Raw genomic sequence first — 21,849 nt, 5'->3', positions numbered from 1 at the left:
TTCCTCGGCCTAGGGAAATTTATGAAGTGCTAACATATTGGTGTCGTTGTCAGGGAGAGAAAGGTCACATTTTCCCCGAGTGTACATCTTTCACCTGGCGACTCCAATTTGAAATGATCCAAAAGATCAAACTTTCATGGCGACTCCACTATTCAAAGTTCAGTAGTTTCAAGAAGTCTTGGTGATTTAAATGTTTTCAGGATGGGTTTAATTACAAGAACAAATGGCAGGTATGCTCCTATGGATAGGTCTCATATTCCTGGCTTTCCAAATCCTATGCCTCGTGTTGTTTAGTTAACCTATCTCCCAATATTCAAAGATAAAAATGGAGATGATGTTGCTCTGTATCTGGTTAAATTTCACATACATGTATGCAAGCTGAGGGTTCAATTTCCTAAAGATTGTCTCATGAAGGTGTTCATGGCTACTCTAGAAGGAAAAGTGAGATCTTGGTATGAAGGTTTGCTACCTGGTAGTTTGTATTCACTTAAGGATTCTCATTTAGTATTTTTTGAGAAATACAAGGAATCTCATCCTTTTTTGTCATTGGTTGAGAGTTGCTGCGAGCATGTTGAGAATTTCATTCAAAATCTAGAAATTTTCTATGGCGATGAAGATTTCACAGATGAAGAAACCCTGGAGGCTTTGTGGGAGAATCCTTTCCATTACCAAGAAGAAATGATGGCTTCTCTCTTAGATGAAAATGAAATTGAGCAGGATCTCGATAATGACAGTCATGTTCCATCCTATGTGTTTGATGATAATTTGCAGGAAATGGTAGAGGATAGTTGCTATAATGTTCAGGTGGACGAAATAGTTTCTCCAAAGGCTGAAAACAAAGTATATCAAGATCTTGATGAAGACAGTCATAATTCATCCACTAATTTTAATAATAATGTACAGTAGGTTTGTTCTTCTGAGCTTGATGAATATATTCAACGGTTTTCAAATAACCAAAAAAGGGATCAGGATAGTAGATTGATCTATTCTTAAGGCCATTCCTTGTCTCCATTTACAGTCCATGAAGAAAATCATGAAAGAAGATCTGTAAAATTGCACGCATAAAGATTTTAGGCAGTGAAATCATTGACATTGACAACTACCCAAAATTGCAGGAAAATTATGAAGAAGAGCAAGTTGTTGTAGACCTCGTGGATGTGGACATTTTTGCTGTTGATAATGTGGTTGCCTCAACTGAATATTTTCATGAACACACTATTCTTTTCCCTGATGCAAATGATAAGCCTGATAAACAAGTTGTTTTATTTCATTTTCATGAAGATCTTGCATTGGACAATGTAGAACAACTAGCGGCTGAAAACGAAGGGAGTGTTTGTCTTTTTGTTGACTTTCAAGACAGGGTAATGATTCAAATTATTGAAGACCCTTTTACCAATTTGTTGCAGTCGGCCGAACAAAAGAACACTGTGGAATTTATGGATCATGAAAAGATTTTAAGTGGAAATTTGACTCATTTTCCCAATTTTTCTTTCTGCATGGAGAAGCTAAATGCCAACTTCTGTCAAGTAGCCATTTGCTTGATTGGCTATATTGGAGGGATCATTTCACATGAGTGTATATATGTCTTCAGCAGGTGTGGACAACTATCATCAATGTTTGAAGCCCGAGGAGAAGGCCCTAAGACTTTGGTGATGTGTTGTCAAATTTCTTATTTCCTTTAAATTTTCAGCTTTGTAATCAGTTAGTTAGTTGAGTTTTAGTCTTTTTGTGTTTGACTGCATTGCCCAATGGTTAGGTTATTAGTTTGCAGTGTTGTTGGCACCTCACAGAGAGGTTGGCATCCCCATTGGAGCCAATATTAGGGTCCTATAGTCTAGGAATCAAAGTGTTTGTCTATCTTACTATTTCATTTTGGAGGTTTGTTTATTAATTTTAGCCTGAGTCACTATGTGTCATAGTCTAAAGTTTTGTATGTAAAAAGAGTCATATGAGTTAAGATCATTGTAAATCTTCATGTCATAAAGGGATCTTTTAGCCCTAATTCGAATTTGTAAAGGTCTAATAGTCCACGAGGGGTCATTATTAGAGTTGAAGGGGTCATGTCATGGCTCTGTTGGTGGTTAATACTTCTCATACCTCCATGATTTCAAATTTTATCATCATGACATGAGGGGGCTTGTGGTGGCGTAAAATTCAAAAATTCTTCAAGCCATCCCTCATTTCTCCTTCACCCAATGTGAAATTCGAGCTCTGAACTAGTCTGAGGTTTCAAGGAAGGTTGCAGAGGTCGAAGGGAGGTGTTTAAAGCTCAGGTGAAAGAGGGCATTGCGCAAGTTGGAGTCAGCTATCTTGAAGGTCTGCAGGCATTGGAGAAACTACTTTAGGGGTTCTACACCATCAAATCGACATTCCAAACATACCCATTTTCTTTGTTTTTCCCATGGAGGTCTGCTACACTTTGCTACGAATTTGCTTGCGAAATTCACTGTTTTTGTCATCATTTTCAAAATATGTTTCCGACCAAATGGAGCTGAATTTTGGAAATCCAAAACAGGTTTTTGTCAAGCACACCTCCTTCAGTTTCTGCATAGGTGGTCATATATTGGAAGAGTCAAATGCATCTTTATAGTTTATGTTTCAGGGTTTGGCATTTCCTGTTTTAGTTATGTTGTTTGGGTGCCGATTGTGAGGAGATGGAGAGGAATTTTTAGAAACTGAGAGAGGTTTCTCTCAAGGACACTCTCATCTACAAAAAACTACCTTAGTTTTCTAGCAAATGTCAGGATTCAGGATATATGAGCTAATTTTGAACCCCTATTTTTCCAGAAATTCAATCCTTGTTTCGTAGTAGACTTGCTACGTATTGGCTACACAACCTGAAAAAATCATTTTGAAGGCTTGTAAGCATGGAAGGAAGCACACAGTGGGTTCTACATCAACACCAGGTCATCTTAGGCACATCTACATACTCAGTTTTACACAAAAACCACCTGCAACCATACCAATTTAAAGACTTATGCCTTATGCTGCGCAAACATATCAATTAATTTTAATTTTGAATTTTTCGAATTTTGGAATTTCTAGTAGTAATTTTGGTTGTTGGATAAAGTGTCGATAAGCTTAATGTCCTGTAGTTTGAGTTGTTAAACAAATATTCCAACTTGGTTGATGTTTCCAAATTGTATCGGTCTTGGTATAACAGTTCCTACTTTTTTGCATAGCAAGTAAATATGCATTGTATCTAGCCCATTTGACTTCTATGGAGTGAATTTGACCTCCTAGAGTGCTAATTCGAATTCCTAATTGTATATAATGATGTAAAGACATGGAAAATGGTTCGTTGGGTTGGAGTGGAAGTAAGCTAGTTTACATTTTCTGCAATTTTTTGTATCATTTCTCCCAAGTGAATAGAAGAAAATAGATGCATCTTTGACAAGGATTCTTGTGTCAGAATTTATTGGTATGTGGGTTTCCTTGTGATCTGGTTTATATGTTACCTTCTGATCTGTTTTTAATATATATTTTCGTGGTGTAAACATTCTTCATGCTCAGTTTGAAAGGAGTTATTTCAGAATTCATCTAGTGCTCTGATTTTATTCAACTGATTGTATGCGTTACTTTTCTTCTCTATGGCAATATGAACTCATCATTTTTTTGATGCTCTATTTGTCAGCTTTTCTCATGTTGCACCCACCCATTTACTACAACAAAATTTGATTTTATACGCCTATCTTTCTCCTGTTCAAACTCCATCATATCCCTTATTCATTTGGATCTGTAATAATGCTCTGATCTTAAGTAGTCCTGCCCTTTGCACCCACCTTCAATAAATCAAACTTAAATATGCCCTTTGATCAATGTAACCAACCTAAAAGCTAGATCTTATCAGTAATCTAGTTGATTGATAGCAGAACATAGCAAGAGAGCCCTCTCCAAGGCTACGGGGGATGGACCTTAGCCTAAAAGAGGTTTGTGGTTACCTCTGAAATTTCTCTCCCCAGCCTAGGGAAATTTACGGAGTTCTAACATGTAGAACCCAATTTTGGTGGTGGAACTATCCACCTTAGTTGGTGGCAATTAGTTTTAGTGGTGAAATATCCATCCTAGTTAGTCTGGAGGGAGAATCATTTGACGTTCTCTATTAGCACTTGGCAGAGAAAGGAGGATCAAATAGCAACAATTTATAGGAGTCCGGAGAGGAAAAATTGTAGCAAACCGCATCACTAGGAAGTAGTTGAATTCTACAGCCAAAGCCCATCTTGAAGTTGGGCCGAAATCACTTCTAAAGGCAGGCGTAATTCTATTTAATCTAAAGGGTTGAATTACCATTAAAGGAAGGATGAATTGCAACAGTGTCTGGAGGGTTGAATTACATTAAACAAAGGCTGAATTGTGGTGGCATTTCGAGGGCTGATTTACATCATTGAAAGAGGGACAAATTATGTTGGGCTTGAGGAAGTTGAAATAAAGAAGCCAAATTGGTTGTATCAGGTTTTTCTCAGCCAAAGGTGCACATAAATGGTGGAGACCAAAAATTGCACCTAGGAATTCAAGCAATGATATGAGAAAGTTGAGTTGGAGCCAGCTGAGATTGCCAGTGTAATTGCAGCGGAGATTTCAAGCCAAAACATCTTTTTGTAGTGGGCTGAATTATTTTCCAATGACCAATCTACCAGGTTTTGGCGAAATAAATTAATGTAAAATCTTCCTCAGTATTTTTAATAAGAACTCGCTGGGTTTTTGGCTTTGTCATTTTCTTCAAAATTTTGTGAATTCTTGGTTTCCCATTTTATTGCTCCATGCTCCAACTCGTTTCCCCACTCGAAAATATATACATAACCATAGGTGAGATGAAGGGACGTGTTACATGAACCGATGCATCTTTTCGATGGAGCCAATGCTTCAGCTAGCGTAGTCAACCTTTGTCTCCAAGCGCTTATAGTCAAGCCGATTTGGCATGGGTTGAGGCGAGCACTCCTAACCGACTCACTCACAGGCTCGTACGTCGCAACTTGTTGCAACGAACCCCAAATTTTGGTTGGTTGCGAGCACTCTTCTCATGGGCCAACTCATCTAAACTGCTATAACTAGGGTGCACTCGTCTTGTCTAAACTTGGCATACTCGTCCCTTCTCAACTTGGGTATGCTCGTCCCGTCTCAACTTAGGAACGCTTGTCTCAACTGTCTCAACTCAGGCGTGCTCGTCTTGTCTCCACTCAGGTGTGCTCGTCTTGTCCCCACTCAGGTGTGCTCATCTTGTCTCCATTTAGGCATACTCATCTTGACCGTCTCAACTTGCTCAGTGAAGAAACCCCAAAAAGCTGCACAAATCATCACAAATCGTGCAATGCTCGTCTTGTCTTGCGACTCAACTTTCCCAACTGGTGGTGCTTGTGGGTGCTCAAACGTGAAGCCCTGATAGTGCTAGTTTGTGAGGTAACAATAGGCATGTGTGATCCATAATGAGTTTTGTTTTTTGAGTGGTTATTGATGTTTTAAACAACAATGGAAGATGGGTCTAAGGAGCATGATTTTGAAAAGTAATCAAAGAACAATCTTTTGTTTGCCTCCATAAATTGAAGAATAAGAGGGTTCCTCAATGCAACTTGCTTAGATAGATCAATAGCCTTGGACAAGTGGTGGATTTTACCTTTTGTAATGTCACCATCCTCTTAGGAATCATATGGAAAGGGGTCCGCTAGCCTAATAAAGTTCCCGTAGGCTAAGGTGGGAATAAAAATTAATCAAGGGAACATGATTCGCCTAGTAGAAAAAAAAAGCTAAAGTGGTGAAGAGGGGACAAGGGTCCTAGGCTAATGAAAAGTCACTTTAAAAATATAAAGTGAGAAAACCCACTAATGTGACTTTATAAAAATAAAAGGTTAAAATGGTGGCAAAAGTGGTGAATGAGTTATAAAAGAGGGAAAATTAGGAGACTCTCCTCATTCTAGCTTTTTTCCATTCGAGAAAAATAAATTTTGGAGAGCTCTTGGAGAAGTGTCTAGGATTTTGGAAACCCTACTTGCAAACTGCTAGTTTCGGTGTTGAGACCATACACCCTACCTAGTTTGGAGAGTGAGATCACTCGTATTTCGCCATTGTGCTTTAGCGGAGAAAAAGATTTGAAGAAGATAATGGAGGTGACAACATTATCAGTTGATTTTATCTTCTAATGTGGAATTTCTATCTCATTTTACAAGCTGAGAATACCCATGAAGATACTCAGTTTCTAAATGATTCTTGTGAAAATTCCTTGAACTGCAAGAACTGGATATTATTCTCCTAATTTTAACAATTTATTTGTCTTTTGTAATTATTATTACGACAAATAGTAAATAATTCACATTGCAATTCTTCAAAATAAAATTATGCAGTGGAAACAAAATTACAGAATTGAGAAATAGATGTGCACACACAATAAAATGACAGCGTTATTTCTGGACAATTGTCCTTGGAAAAAGCCGAAAGGGAAAATCGGTGCAGCAGATGAGAGTTTTATTATTATGCAGCAATTTGAGAAATTAATTACAATTGGTTGCCCAACTGACAAACCTCTAGCAATATACTGGCAAAACATGTAGGAGACACTTTGTCTCTCTTTGCAATCACACTGGCCTCTCTCCAACCACTGGTACCTCCTCTAGGCTATTCGCACCTCTGCCCAGAATTCACACTGGTGGTTCTAGATGAACTTGCACAACTCCTGGAACCCTTCCAAGTGAGCCACACTGCCTCCCTCTGCCTCTGGAAGTGACTTGCTCTGCCTTAGGGACACTGATTTGACCTTCAACAACTGAAACGAACCTCTTCCAACTACATGCACTGGGGTTTCTGGCTAACACACACTGCACAAATCGACCTCCTCTGCAGACAATTCAGCCTCTTTTCCTGCCCCCTGGGCATTGGAGAATTGAGGAAAATCAGCTCTAGATTTTTGCTCCCAAATCTCTGTTGCTTCCTCTCGCTTATACTCTTTCTTGGTTCAAACTGCACCCTCACTGAATATTGCGAATTGGGGAATTTGAACTGCCTTGCTCACTCGATGTGTCTTCTCCAATCCCTTCGAACTGCTCTTATAATTTCTCGTTGGAGCATCAACGGCCAAGATCTAATCATGTGATTGATGGCTCAGATCATCTTATACTCTGTCAAGTCACTTATCCAGAAGTCTCTAGAACAAAATCGATTACCTCAATTAATACTCATTAATTAATCAATCTTCCTAAGTTGACCTAGAAACTTTTTAATTATTGATCAATTAATTTAATGGAGAGGTTTCTGAGTGTTTTCTCTTGAAACCTTTTCTGGGTTTTGTAGATCTCGTGTTCCTTAGCCTGTCTAACACCTTAGAGACTAGAACACTTGTCTGATGCTACCATATCCATAAAAAACTAACAATTCTGGGTCAAGTTGCTGTGTTTAAGAGTACCTCTTGAGGCTGAGTTCATCCATTCTCTGGGCCAAATATTTCTTTGCTGGTGGCTGAATATTCTGGGTGGAAAGAGTGCTGAGTCCTGCTTCTAAAAATAGTCAAGTCCAGCATCTTAGAGGGCACGAGTTCTGCTGGAGGAAAGAAGAGGCTGAGTTCATCAGGTAAGAGGACGAGTATACCTGTGTCAAAGGCTGAGTTCACTACTGGAAAAGAAGCGAAGATTCACTGTCTAGAAAGGCCGAGTCTTCTTTGGTCTGCAGACTGAGTACTCATCATTTGGGTCTGTAGAGACCGAGTTTCCTTCACTAATAGAGGCCGAGTTTGTATGCTGAAATACACCAATTATCTCCTCATTCTGTCTGCTGTGCACATGCTTGGGAGAGGGGTCGAATTTTTCTAATGTCTGAACCCACTACTGAGACTAAGTCTGGTTCTGAGAAGAGGATGAGTTCCCACTTGTAGCTGGTTCGAACCACTGGAATAGATACTGCTGGAGCTGACTGAAGAGGACTGATATATATTACTGTAGCCACCTTGAGGAGGACTGATATTTAGAGGGTTATCTTGCTGGGAAAAACACACCAGGCTCTCCTACTCTTGTTATTCACTGTGTATGCTTATGCAAAGTTAATGATAAGGCTGTCTATGCTTAGATTTATTGTCTTTTTCACTTGTATCAGCATTAAATAATATTTCTGGGTTCAATATAAATCAGCCAAGGTTGTTTTGAAGTATTTTCATGCAATGTAATTATCACTGTATATATTATTTGAATTAAATTGTGAAAAGTGCACCTACAGCAGTGTATTTACAAGCTGTTTGAACAAACCTCTCACTGAAGACTTCAATAAAAACTTGGAAATTTATTGGGAAATTTAAGGTATTTCCAAGGGGGAATACTCCACTTCCTCGTGCAGAAAAGAGATGGAAAAACTTGATGGAGCATAGAGGAGGTCTCAGCTGGGGAAGTAAGTTGATTGTAACACCCAAGATAGTGGAGTTTTTTACAATATCTTGCCGAGGGAGGATGTCAGAGAGTCACTCAAGATATTGTAATTAAAAAAATTGAAAATATAAATACCATTAAATATGTTGGGATGTGGATAGTTATAATGGAATTGGAAACTTTCTTGTAATGTAATGGAATGGGTGACCTCATAGTGCCAGTTAATGCACAGGTTTGATCCATTAGATCAACTTGGAGAGTGTATATATGGAAGGTAGATGGATTGTGTCCTATGGTAGATGTATTGACATAGGATGCCCCTTCTGTACTGTTTATTCTTTATACCTATTGTAGGGAGGACTATTTTTAACTAAATGTCTTGTCTTTTCTCCCCAGATATGTGTTATATGAATTCATGGTTCCTTTTATTGGTTAACTCATGGCTTCTGGTTTATTTCATATGTATTTTGTCCGCAAATCTCTGCTCTGCTTTTCTAACGTCTACTACGAGTACTGTCAAATGTAGAATAAAGCTAATGGAAGTGGACAGTTTTTATCTACTATGTGATTATGTACTTATCTTTTCCTGTATAAATATAGTCCCTCACTCTCTCATGTATTAAATGTTCCAAGTGAGGAAGCTAGTACCATGCCAGCTACTCACAGATTTCCTCCACTTTCATGGTTTTCAGAAAGGAGGGTGGTGGTAACTGCCTGTTGAAATACTTGTCTTTAATCCCAATGGACTGAATGGAATTTGATCTGGAGACCTCCATGATCTTACACGAGCATCTACCCATCGTGCTAACTCTTTGGGCTAGATTTTGTTATTTCTTGTGTCCGTATGTGTCATGCTAAAAATATGCAAACAAAGCCAACATCTTATTTTTATTAATTACCATAAAGCTCAACATTTTATTTAAACTAGCTTAGTGTAATATTCCTAATAGGAAATATTAAATGATAACAACAAATAAAGCATAAACATGTAACCATAAAACTAATGTTGGAATTTCTAAGTCTGACACGTTAGAAACCCTTCATGCACTTCACTGATTTATTCCTACCTACTTGTTCTGTTAATTAACAAGTTATTTACTATGTAAATACTGGAAATAAATACAAGTATATGCTCAACACATTATAGATCATCAACTGAAGGAAATAGAAACAAGCACACAAGTGACACTGTTGTTTTTGGACTAATGTCCCTAGAAAAACCCAATGCGGGAAAACCGGTGCAGCTATATGAGGGTTTGATTTATTAAGCAGTTTCAGAATACAATATGAGTGCCAAATCCGGCTCATCCAACATAGAAAAATCTCGGCAGTAGTACCTCTCTACTTGGAAGCAGATATTCTGGCTGAAACCTCGGATAAACACTCTGGCAACTTCACAACTCCAATTTGCCCCACGAAACACCAATATCAGCCTCTAGGCACTGCATCAGCCTCTCTCTGGCCCAGCATTAGCCCAGCGTCAGCCTCTAGAGGCACTGCATCAGTCCTCTGGCCCTCTGCATCACCCACGTTGGCCCTTTGAGGCACTGCGCAGCACCTGGCTGCCTCTGCGTGAACCCTTGGCTGCTTCTGTGTCCCTCTCTCCGACTACTGCGCTACTCCTCCCGGTGCTATCTCTACCTCTCTGCTTCTGTATTCACTGCCCCTCAGCTGCAACTCTGATCACTCTCTCAACTTTCTCAGCAAACCCAGCCCCAGAAAGTCGAAATCTTGATCTCTTGGTGTGTTCTCCAAGTGACCCTCAATCAAGCCTCCTCTTAAACTTTTCTCGTTGACAAATCAACGGCCGAGATTAAGTCCCTAATCAACGGCTAAGATTAGATCTGACTTGATACATGACTTTTGGACCATTGTAACACAATTTTATATTAATTCACATTAATATTTTATTTTCCTTAAGTTTAGACTTAGGGACTCCATTCAAAATATTAATTATTTTAATATTTCCCAACTTGTTTAGAATCTGCCCAAACTCTTTCTAGGTATTGGAGATATCATGTGCCTTAGCTTCTCCACCAATTTTCATGGCTAGAGCACATCCGATGCTACCCCAAATCAACAACTAACACACTAGCATAATGACATATTGCACCAAAAATTGTATCAAGAGCTGAGCCATTTTATTAACTAAGAAAGCAAGGTACATATAAATGAAGAAGAGGGACCTGGGCTTGCTACAACAAGTTAGTCAAGTCTCAGGTGAAAATTGAGTTGTCCAGTGCTGGAAACTGCTCTCCACAAGTCTCTGCACTGGCCTAGTAAATTTTACTACTACTGGCTGGAATGGAATTGGTGTTTCGGGTCTCTAAATTGCTCAGAAAATTCCAAGAAATTAACTGGAGCCTCCTCATAGGAAACCCAAAATAACCTAGAAAAATCTCACGGACCCAAGTGGTGGAAATAGTCCCAGAGTGAACCGCGTCCTTCTCTAATAATTCTTTTGCTAGACGCTGACTAGAACACTGATTTATGCTAGAAATACTTCCCAGAAAATTCTACAAAATTAACAACAGACTCCTTTCACCAAACCCAAGAAAACCCAAAAAGGGTTTGGGCTAAATCCACCGACCCCCAATGACCCCCAACAAGTGAAAATCGTCCAAACTGGCCAAAAACTGCCCCACGGTTTGATATTACGGAATTATGCCCAAATCTACCACTAGCTAAATTCTCCCTTGAGGTTTACCTCCAATCTCCAGCCCTTATCTGTCCACAATTCTTCTCCCTTCTTTCTGTTATGAATAAAAAATATATAAATAATATAAATATAAATAATGATGATAATTGTAATAATGATTAGTTAATTAGTAATTAATACTGAAGAGGCATGTCTAAATGGGACATGACCTTCCATGAAGAGGTACCTGCCTAGGGTATATAAGTAGACCCTCACTCTCATTTATAACATCATTCTTATTCATACTTTTTAATGTATATTCTTGTATCTCAATGGAGATCTATATATTCCTAGTCTTTTGGGGTATTTAACTTGAAGAACGAACCTTGTTCGTTACATTTGGTATTAGAGTCGTTCAATCCTCTGGCCGCTCAATCGTTGCATAAGAGTTTCGTTCTCCAATCCAGGTCTTTGACCATTGAAATTCATCAACTTTGTTGTCGTTGTAATCAAAGAGTTTCGCCACACAATTTCTGGGAGGATATATATATATATATATATAGATATATATATATATACAAGGAAAAAGAAAAAAAAATTATATAGAGTTAAAAAAAAACAAAAAAAAGATTTAAATATATATATATTCGAAAAAAAGGAGACCATCAGAGTAGTCCCGTCTGCAACCATCGACTGTCCCCACTTGCAACGGCCTTTTTCTAGTCCTAACATCAATGACTAGAGAAACACTAATGCTGACGCGGACCTACTAGCTGACGCAACCAACGCTCAATGCACTGCCGTGAACTGCTACCATCGTGAGGCTGAGTCACCATAACCTGCGTCGTGAAAGAGACAGCACTCCACCATCGGTAGTGAGAAACCCCAACCATAGTGCTACTGTAATTGAAAACCATCGATGTGATCCTCCGCCATCATGGCATTCTAGCCACCGCTGTTGACTATCGATTTTGTTCAACAGCCGCCTGTGTTGTTTCCTCTATCACCACACCCTCTGCGAAAACTGTCGCACTGTATTCTCCTGTCAAACTGTGGTCATGTCCACCCACTTGAGTCAACCTCCCAACAACGTTTTCTGCAGCTGCTGTTGTATAGGGTCAAACGCCACGTTGTTCCTAACCAGTCATGTTTTTTCTAGCCCCCTTTTATTAAATCGCGACCCTTAGTATCATAGGAATTTTTTATTAAATAAAAATAAATCAATTATATATATATATATATATATATATATATATATATATATATATTTAAAATTATATAAATTAATTATATAAATTAATTATATAATTAATTAAATTAACTTAATTTAAAAAGAAGAAGAAGAAGAAGGGGTATCTTTAAAACCCTAAGGTCGAGAAAAATGGAGCCTAGATCTGAAATGAAGGCCGGAAGATTCCCATAAACTAAATTTAACTATGCCTCAGTGCTATTTAGAATTAAAGGGTGTTAAGTTTAGGTATGTTCTATGCTAGAGAAATTTATTTCAATTTTCACAATTAGCTCAATATCTTTTGCAGATTAGAAATCACATCATCATTAAAGTAAGCTGCAGATATAACATAAATATAAATCGCAGAAGACAAGCCAAGACAAGAGGACACAAGATGTGGCGCTAGCCAGGGACAAACCCCAATGTGGGGAAACCCTTGATCAATTCTTCTTATATGTTCTTCAATATTTTCTTCTTATATGTTCTTCAATATTTCGTCAAAGAGAGAGATAGTAAATATACATCAGAAGTCAACATATTGACTTATCTAAATAAGAGCAGAGATCTTCTCTACGAAGATAGCATATGAGGTAGCTGATCTGAGCTAAGTAGAAGGCATACTGCTTCCACTGATCCAAGGTGACTCCATCACCATGCTGCTCCTCACTGTGCTGTACCTTATCATCATGCTGGACCTCATTACCATGTTGCACACATCATACTGCTGGATCATCAAGCTGTACCTTATCATCATTTACAGAATCTCTTTTATGTACCTGATCATCAACTTTACACGGGATCATACTCGTAGCTATGTATTCGGTCTCGGTGATGCTTATATCAACCGACTTCTGTTTCCTGCTCATCCATAATATCGAAGCATAATCCAGAGAGAACCAACACTAAGAAGTGCTCTAGCAATCCTCCACACTGCTTGCCTAGTCAGCATTCAAATAATCATGCAGCTTCATATTTCCAGCAGTGTATCTCAATTCATGAGAGATTGTGCCCAGAAGATATCTTAGAAGATTCTTGGCACTAATCTAATGAGGCTCAACCACATATGAGCTCACCATGCTAACTGCAAATCATATATACGGACGGAAGTTCACCAGGAACATCAATGCATATGAGTTTATGAAACTCAGAGGCATTTCCCAAATCTGGTTCGGCATCACCACCATATAACTTCTGGAAGTTAAGATCCTTGAGGTAGTCACGGGCTTGCAGTTTACCATTCCATATCTGGAATCCGACTCCCTCTTACATCTGCAAGTGAGAGGGTCTACATCTGTCTGAAATAGGTCGTTTCTCAGAAGGTGTCGGTATGAGAGGTCTATCATCCACAACCTTCAAACAATGGTTTGGATCGGCTTCACTTTTAGTGAATCTTAGCTTCATCAGATAGCTATCAATCCTCTCATATTAGGCCCGGGGTGTTTTAATTCAAGCCATAGAGGGCTTTCTTCCACTTGTATACATGAGATTCCGAATCATGAATCTCAAACCCCTCGCGTTGTTCCAAACCTATGGACCTGCTACATGAGGGGAATGGTCCCATTGTAAGATTTTCCTTCGGTACATCTCAGACATGTACCTTCATGCTCTTCTTGAATTCAGGTATCCAAGTCACCATCTGACTCACATCGGTTAGGGCCTCATAAAGTAGATCTCAGGTGTTATAGATGAGATATGTCATGATCCCCAATGGACCATCCTACAACTTGACACAAATTGCCAACCCTGAACCCATCAGTAAAAGCATCTTTGAAAATTTCATTTTCAAACACATACCTTTCCATCGATGAATGCCACCCTGTAACCTTTGACTTCCATTGCCGAAATGGACACCAGGTTCTTCTTGTGATCAGGTACATAAAAGAGATTCTGTAAATGAATCAAGTTACCCTCATTCAATTGAGGGGTAACATTCCCTACACCCTTTCTGGGATAGGTGGCATCGGCTCCAAGTATAATCCCACGATTGTTTCCATCTCTACCAAATTAGAGAGAGCACCCTTCTATCTGATGAAGTGCCTTGAAGCACTATAATCGATAAGCCAGATTCCCAAAGAATCTGAAGGAGAGGGCCAATACAAGATAGCACTTCTTTATCTTATCAGAAACAACATTTGATTCTTCATACCTGGGGTTCCTTGCTTTCTCTGAAGAGTCGGTTGTTTCCTTGATGACTTGCATTACCTGTCATTCCTCTGACCATTGAAGATGTCCCTGGAATGATTGTTATCATCATCAAGTGACGTGTCCCTGCCATTTAGACACTCCTTCGCATAATGGCCGAACTAGTTATCTGCCTTTCCTTCCACCCTGAGATCCGGTCTTCCCAATGAAGTGATCTGTAGGTAGGCCATATTTCGCTGCGCCAGTCTAGTAATATTCTCTGCTTTGACTTCACCCTCGGTGAATTTGAAGAGGGATGAGGAACCCATTGATCCTTTTGTCCTCTCCCAATTGTCTTCGGTGATTGCTCTTTCACTCTTGCTTTGGGCATTGTCTTCACCTTAGTTCTGATACCATGTTAAATTTAGGTATGTTCTATGCTAGAGCAATTTATTTCAATTTTCACAGTTAGCTCATTATCTTTTCTAGATTAGCAATCACATCAACATTAAAGTAAACTGTAGATAGAACATAAATATAATTCGCAAAAGACAAGCTACGACAAGAGGACACAAGATGTGGCGCTAGCCAGGGACAAACCCCAATGTGGGGAAACCCTTGATCAATTCTTCTTATATGTTCTTCAATAGTTCAGCAGAGAGAGAGATAGTACATATACATCAGAAGTCAACATATTGACTTATCTAAATAAGAGCAGAGATCTTCTCTACGAAGATAGCATATGAGGTAGCTGATCTAAGCTGAGTAGAAGGCATACTGCTTCCACTAATCCAAGGTGACTCGATCACCATGCTGCTCCTCACTGTGTTGCACCTCACTGTGCTGCACTGAATCATCATGCTGGACCTCATTACCATGTTGCGCACATCATACTGCTGCATCATCAAGCTGTACCTTATCATCATACTGCACCCACCAATGCTGCCTCATACTAAATCTCACTGTGCCCATCATGCTGCATCTCATTGTAGCATTTATTTATCAATGTTGCACTACACTTCATCATGATGCCCATCATTATCTATTTGCTGCATTTGTTAGGATATTCCAACACATAGGAAATAGTTAAGTTCAACTTGGTCTAGTATAGAGTTAGGTATAGAGTTAGGTAAAGTGTGTTTCTTTACCGTTGTACATTTTGTAACTTACAATCCGACGGTCACGATATGTAGTGATCCGACGGTTCACTCTCTCCTCGGTATTACCGACACTTGATCTGTGGCTTGACACCCGATTGGTCCATGAGTTCTATTTAAAGCGCATGGAGGGTCATTGTTCGGGTAATCCGTGCATGAGAGAAGCTTATGTAAATTTTTATTCTTTGATTAATAAATTGCCTGTAGTAGCCACGTTGGCGCAGGCCGTGGACTGTTTCCCTCTTTGAGGGTTTTAACCACGTCAAAAATACTGGTGTATTGATCTGTGATCTGGTTGTGAGCGGTGTCCTTTTGGTGTTCTTTCTGAGGAACTTACCCTGTAAATTCCTACAGCATTAACAACAGATAGGGAAGCCTTCATTATGTCAAGATAGTCCTATCTAACGGTCATCAAATCCTTGACTATGGTGCCATGGCCTGTTGCCTGACACACAGTCTTCCTGTATCTTCTAGGCAGCAGAAATATGATCCTTGATCCTCTAATGATACCTCAACAGATTTGATCCTAAGCTCCCCTAATTCTGCCCTCCTAAATAGCCTCACTGTCTTCCTGAAATAGCTTCAAACTAGCGTTATTTCTCTACGCTAAATACTCCTAGTTGTTGTTGTCACACTGTTCCTTTAGGGCAGATTCAGGCCTAATGTATGGACTTGTCACCCTGAAATAGTAGTTGTACCTTCCAGCAAACCCTCCTTGTCTCGGTCTCCTCACTCAGCAAACCCTCCTTGTCTCGGTCTCCTCCAATCAGTGATACTGTCCTCTAAACAGACCCCTGAAATAGCCCTCAAATGTCCACGCTGTCCAGTCCTTTCCTTGCTGCAGCTAGGGCTTCCTTTTGGACAACGAAATATGGTCTTTGGACTGTGGATGGATGACCTTGGATTAGGTCTCTCTAGACTGCGAATAGGGCTTTCTTTAGGCAACAGATTAGGGCAGGTTTGGGCAACGTATAGGAGCCTCTTTAGGCTGCGTATATAAGCTCCTCTAAACGTGGATAGATCTCCCTTCAATGATCTGTCTTTTGCTGCGACTAGGAGCCTCTTTTGACTGCAGTTAGGGCATCCCTTTTTGCTTCGTCCAAGGGCTGTCTCAAACCCTTTCAAAACAACGTATAGGATTATGGCATGGCTATGTTCAGTTAGGGCATGATAACACCTGCGGCTAGGGCATGATAGGACTACATTAGGGTCAACTGTTAGGCCTCCTTCACCGTGCTAGATCTCCCTTCTTGGACTGCGGCTAGACCACCTTTTGCGGCTAGGGCATCATCCTCTAGGACTGCGTTTAGGGCATCATCTTCTAGGATTGTGTTTTTCCCTTAGAGATTCTTCTTTCCACTAAAACCCAAAACAAGTGGAGAAGAAGAAATCTCAAGATAGTTGTGTGTGTACAAATGACTTGCAAGGCACTTGTATTTATACCAAAACGTGGAGCACAAGTGGGGGCAGTTTAGTTGCTCGCTGACCTTGACAAATTGTCCCATAACACAAATAAATTCATATCTCCTTGAATACTTATCGGAATCGGATGATCTTTAGATCAATCCTACACCTCTCGATGAGAGGGATCCAAGAAAAATATCAACTCCCATTAATAAGATGACCCACATGGAGTTTGGCCCTAGTTGCCAAATTTAACAAAGGGTCTATTGCGAGAAAAGATGTTACTATCGCTATCTCGCCAACCGAAGATAAAAGTTATATAAAACCTAAAATCACAAATCAATTAGTGATTCCCGAGTCAAATGTAATCGAAAAATCAGATTGTTATGACAACAAAAACTATGACATAACCAATTTACAATTAAACATTGGAGATTATACGTTCGTATCACAATTCTCAGTTCAAACCTTATGGAGTGATCAAGGTGATATTGTTTTAGGTTCACCCTAGATGGGAAACCTAGGTTCCTTCATCCTAAATATGAAGAAGTTTTTGACATTTTATTATAGAAAGGAAAAAATAACGCTACAAGATGTTACAATGAAGCCAAATTCAGTAATACCAAAAGACATATTAGATATCTCAAAAGTAATTTTTCAAGAAGGTAAAAAAGTACTACAAAATATGCAAAGAGAAGTTGACAAGATCACCGCTGAAAAAAATGAAGAAGTTTCTCGGCTTAAAGACCATAGTGAAAAACTACTAACGCAAATTAAGAAGCTTAAAGGACAAGAAGTCATTGGAAAACAAGGTACAACAACTTATCGAGAAGGAAGCATCGAATGTAGAAGTCCAAGTTGAAGAGAAAGGAATAAATATTGATCCAGTGAATATCATAACTCAAGAAGAAGGAAAACCGGTTGAAGAAAAGACACACTTAGATGTTGCAATTTAGATGATAAACATCCCAAGTGAAGGTTCTATAACCAACTCAACAACATCGTCACCTAAATTAAATCAGAATATTGCCACACACATGATAGGGGAAAGACAAACCAAAAAAACTCCTCATCTACATCCGAATCGCAAGAACAAACATCTCAATCAATTTACGAATCCGTATCACTCTAAACATAAATAAGAAAATTATGTTCTGAAGACTACTAATGTCAGTACAATTCAGTCTTGTGATAACAATTTACACGAAGTATCTAGTAACCACAACATTCCACAGAAGATTAATTTAGGATGGTCAGATCCATTCTCAGTGCGATAATTTTGTTTATCACTTAGAGGATCATATCGTCTTGTTTCAACGAAGATGACAGTTCCGAGACGAGAAGACATTCGAAACAGAAAAAGAGATCAAACCTTTTCATCACTAAGCTTTGAGGACAAAGCTTTTGAGGAGGAAGGCAATGTTATGAATAAAATATATATAAATAATATAAATATAAATAATGATGATAATTGTAATAATGATTAGTTAATTAGTAATTAGTATTGAAGAGGCATGTCTAAATGGGACATGACCTTCCATGAAGAGGTACCTGCCTAGGGTATATAAGAAGGCCCTCACTCTCATTTATAACATCATTCTTATTCATACTTTTTAATATATATTCCTGTATCTCAGTGGGGATCTACATATTCCAAGTCTTCTGGAGTATTTAGCTTGGAGAACGAACTTTGTTCGTTCCACTTCCCTTCGCAGGCTAAGCCAAAAACTCCTACGCACTTCCAAATGAAGAGAATTTCATCTCCCCAATTTGTTGCTCTCTATCCCTGCAAAATCACCACAAAATTACCAGCTCCAACTATGAAAATCCTCCTGCAAATAACTTAGATTCCGACTCGTTGTATGTTGGACCACAATGAATAACTCGAATTGCCTCTATGCCCAGGAAATACGCAGAGCTAGAAATACTGTTGTCAATGAAGCTCTATGAAAGCCCAGCAATGGATTCTTTGAATTCCCAACTAGGGAGGCACTCGAAGTTCTTCGAAGATGGGGTGGAATCCCGCTTGGAATTCCTGTGCTAAACAACACGATGAAGTGTTAAGTGTAATAATCAAAAGATGATCCACAAAATGAGTCCCTCTTATATTTTCACTCCATCCTTCTAGATTCCTTTTAGTATTATTTTATTGGTGGGGGCCATTTTCCACTTTGTTACTTTTTCCACCATTTTAATAAAATAATAATTTGCTGTCAATCTGTAATAAAATAATTTTGCCACCTTTCTCCAAAATACTAGTTGCCCCTTTTAATTAGTATTACCAAAATTAGGAAAAATTCCCATGCTCGCAAAATTGGGGGTATTACACTTAGATAGATCTTAAACATGGGGAGGGATTAAAAAATGTCAATATTTGCACCTTCAGTTTTTCTATCTTTTTTCAGTTGATAGATCTGGATTTAAGATGGATCTATGCTAGTTTGGCAAGTGCCTCTGAGTAATATGCTTTGTTGTAATTTTCCATGTTTATTAAAATCTTTTACAATTGGGTTTCCTGTCTACACAATAGATTTATGACCCTGGTTTAAAGTGAAGTAAATTTTGTGCTTTGTTGTAATTTTCCATGTTTATTAAAATCTTTTAGGATTGGGTTTCCTGTCTACACAATAGATTTATTACCGTGGTTTAAAGTGAAGTAAATTTTGAATCTCCATTTTCTGACATTTATCAACAAACCTTTCATCCAATATTGGAAAGTATAATTGAAAACTGCTAATTTATATGAAAAAATTCAAAATATGAATAATCATAATTGTTGTAAAACACTATATATGAAACAATTTGGAGTTTATATATTAATTAGCTCTTTTCAATTTGCAGGTTAGCTAAAATGGGATTGAGTACATCTGAAGCTTACAAATACTTTGTACTTCGTGCCCAGAAAATTGCCTTATCCCATGGTTATGAACCCATTAATTGGTAAGAATTTCACAAAATCTGGAATTATTCTTGAAGTATAGTCATAGATGTCATGAAGATTATTTGCCCACCAAAACATGCTGAATGCAGGGAGGAGACATTTAATGACTTCGGGGGAGATTTGAATCCTAAGACAGTTGTCCACAACTGGTAAATCTCAATTTTCTCACTTACACTGAAAGTAGTATTGCTCATAAATTTCCCAAAAACCTTTTTTCCAAGGAACATAATATCATTCATGCTGTGCGTGTTGGAATGTCCTAGTTTGAATTGAACAAACACTGGGCTATTTCCTAGTCAACTCAAACTGGGACAGGAAAGATTCACTTAATGTTATAGGATCTCACAGAAGTTCAAATGAAATCAGTTTATCTTCATATGTTCATTACTGGTAAGTTATTCTGATAGTGGATGGAAAATAAAAAAGACAAGTGTGATAAAAAAATAAAAAAGTGAGTACCATGTCTGCAAATCAATTTCAAATCTTGTTGCTGTGACGATACCAACTAGGTCACTGAATTTTGACATATATTCCTCTTTTCTGAAACACATGCTTGGTGCAGAATGCAAGGAGCATGAAGGCCTATCCTATTTTATGCATCGAAAATAAAATGATGACTTTATAACTTAAAGACAATCACAAATTATAAAATTGATGAACATTATACACATTTTTCAAAATTACTAGTGGATGACATATCTTCCTTTTATTCAATGTTTAGGTCAACTGTCTTAATGAGAATTTAGTTGTTTTTTAATGCATCTAGGCTTGGTGTTGGAGTTGCACCAAAGGTTGTTGAAAGAGGATTAAGGTGCATTGTAAGTAACCAAGACAGTTGGTACTTAGATCACCTACAAACAACATGGGAGCAGTTCTACTTGAATGAACCATTAACAAATATCACTAACCCCCAGCAACAAAAGTTGTTGCTTGGTGGAGAGGTTTGTATGTGGGGAGAGACAGTAGATGCCTCCGACATTGAACAAACTATTTGGCCTCGTGCTGCTGCAGCTGCAGGTATCTTACTATTCTATACAGGATTCATTTGTTTATTGTGATCAGTTCATCTGTTTGTTTCTTTTGTGACATAATTGTTTATGTTTTGTATTTTTTGTTCATTTATCTATAAAAGGAAAATGGTAAATAAATAATGATTTGGATCTTTGAATTTTCATTTTGTCTGGATGGCATGGGACTGACCAAATATTTCATCTTTTGTATGAAAAATTGGAAGAGCGCCTATGGACTCCCTATGATAAAATTGCGAAAGACCCAAATGAAGTTGTTTACAGATTGGCAAACTTCAGATGTCTACTCAATCAGAGAGGAGTTTCTGCCGCGCCATTGTTTCAGGATGGTAGGGGCCCACCTATCGGTCCTGGATCATGTTATTCACAATAGTTTAGTCCACCAGCTGGAGGGAGCAAAAAATGCCGCGCTTTTGTTTCGGGATGGTAGGGGTCCACCCATAGGTCCTGGATCATGTTATTCCCAACAGTTTAGTCCACCAGCTGGAGGGAGCTACAAATTCCCTGAATAAAGAATCTCTTGGAATTTCAAGGGAAAAGCATGCATTATTTAAGGTACCATTTTGGTTCAATAAATGGAACCAATAGCTTGAAACTAATGGCTACATTGTAACAAGGGATGCTGATTAGCTTCAAACCATCCCAGCGAACCATCTAACTGAAAAAGAGAGGAGCGCTGGCTTTTTATGTGATTCAGATATATATAATATTTCAGAAAATAAATCTACGAGTGGCCAAGTAATTCTTTAGATGAAAATTCCTCATTTCTTGTTGTAGCTAGCGTTTTTATTGTTCCAAATATACAATTTTAGAGCCCAGCCAAAGGCCACCGTCTCTGAGTTTGCAGTACAAGGTGTACTAGTCCATGATATGATTGTGGTTACACGCCACTAGCAATCAAACAAATCGAAATAGTCTCAAGAGATGCTGAATTATAAATTGAAACAAGCAGTTCATAATGCAGGGATGGTAACTATATTCTAGAACTAA

The 21,849-nt window shown here is 38.5% G+C and overlaps 1 protein-coding gene across 1 annotated transcript in view; it reads left to right on the top strand.

Annotated features, from left to right (window-relative positions):
• The window catches only part of HEXO3 (beta-hexosaminidase 3), a 315,121-nt gene extending 293,513 nt beyond the window's left edge, over nucleotides 1-21,608 (top strand). Inside the window, exons 11-14 of the mRNA XM_089424925.1 lie at nucleotides 19,732-19,830; nucleotides 19,921-19,980; nucleotides 20,598-20,848; nucleotides 21,066-21,608. Of these exons, the coding sequence (XP_089281051.1) occupies nucleotides 19,732-19,830; nucleotides 19,921-19,980; nucleotides 20,598-20,848; nucleotides 21,066-21,232 (577 nt within the window). The 3' untranslated portion in view covers nucleotides 21,233-21,608. The remainder of the gene's footprint in view (nucleotides 1-19,731; nucleotides 19,831-19,920; nucleotides 19,981-20,597; nucleotides 20,849-21,065) is intronic.
• Nucleotides 21,609-21,849: the final 241 nt, after the last annotated feature.

This window comes from Pinus tabuliformis, chromosome 6, assembly GCF_031772625.1.
Source record: "Pinus tabuliformis cultivar Carrire ecotype Pingquan chromosome 6, CPIR1, whole genome shotgun sequence".
Taxonomy (NCBI): Eukaryota; Viridiplantae; Streptophyta; class Pinopsida; order Pinales; family Pinaceae; genus Pinus; species Pinus tabuliformis.
The sequence above is the reverse complement of the archived record's forward strand: the minus strand, read 5'-3'. Positions and strand labels throughout refer to the sequence as shown.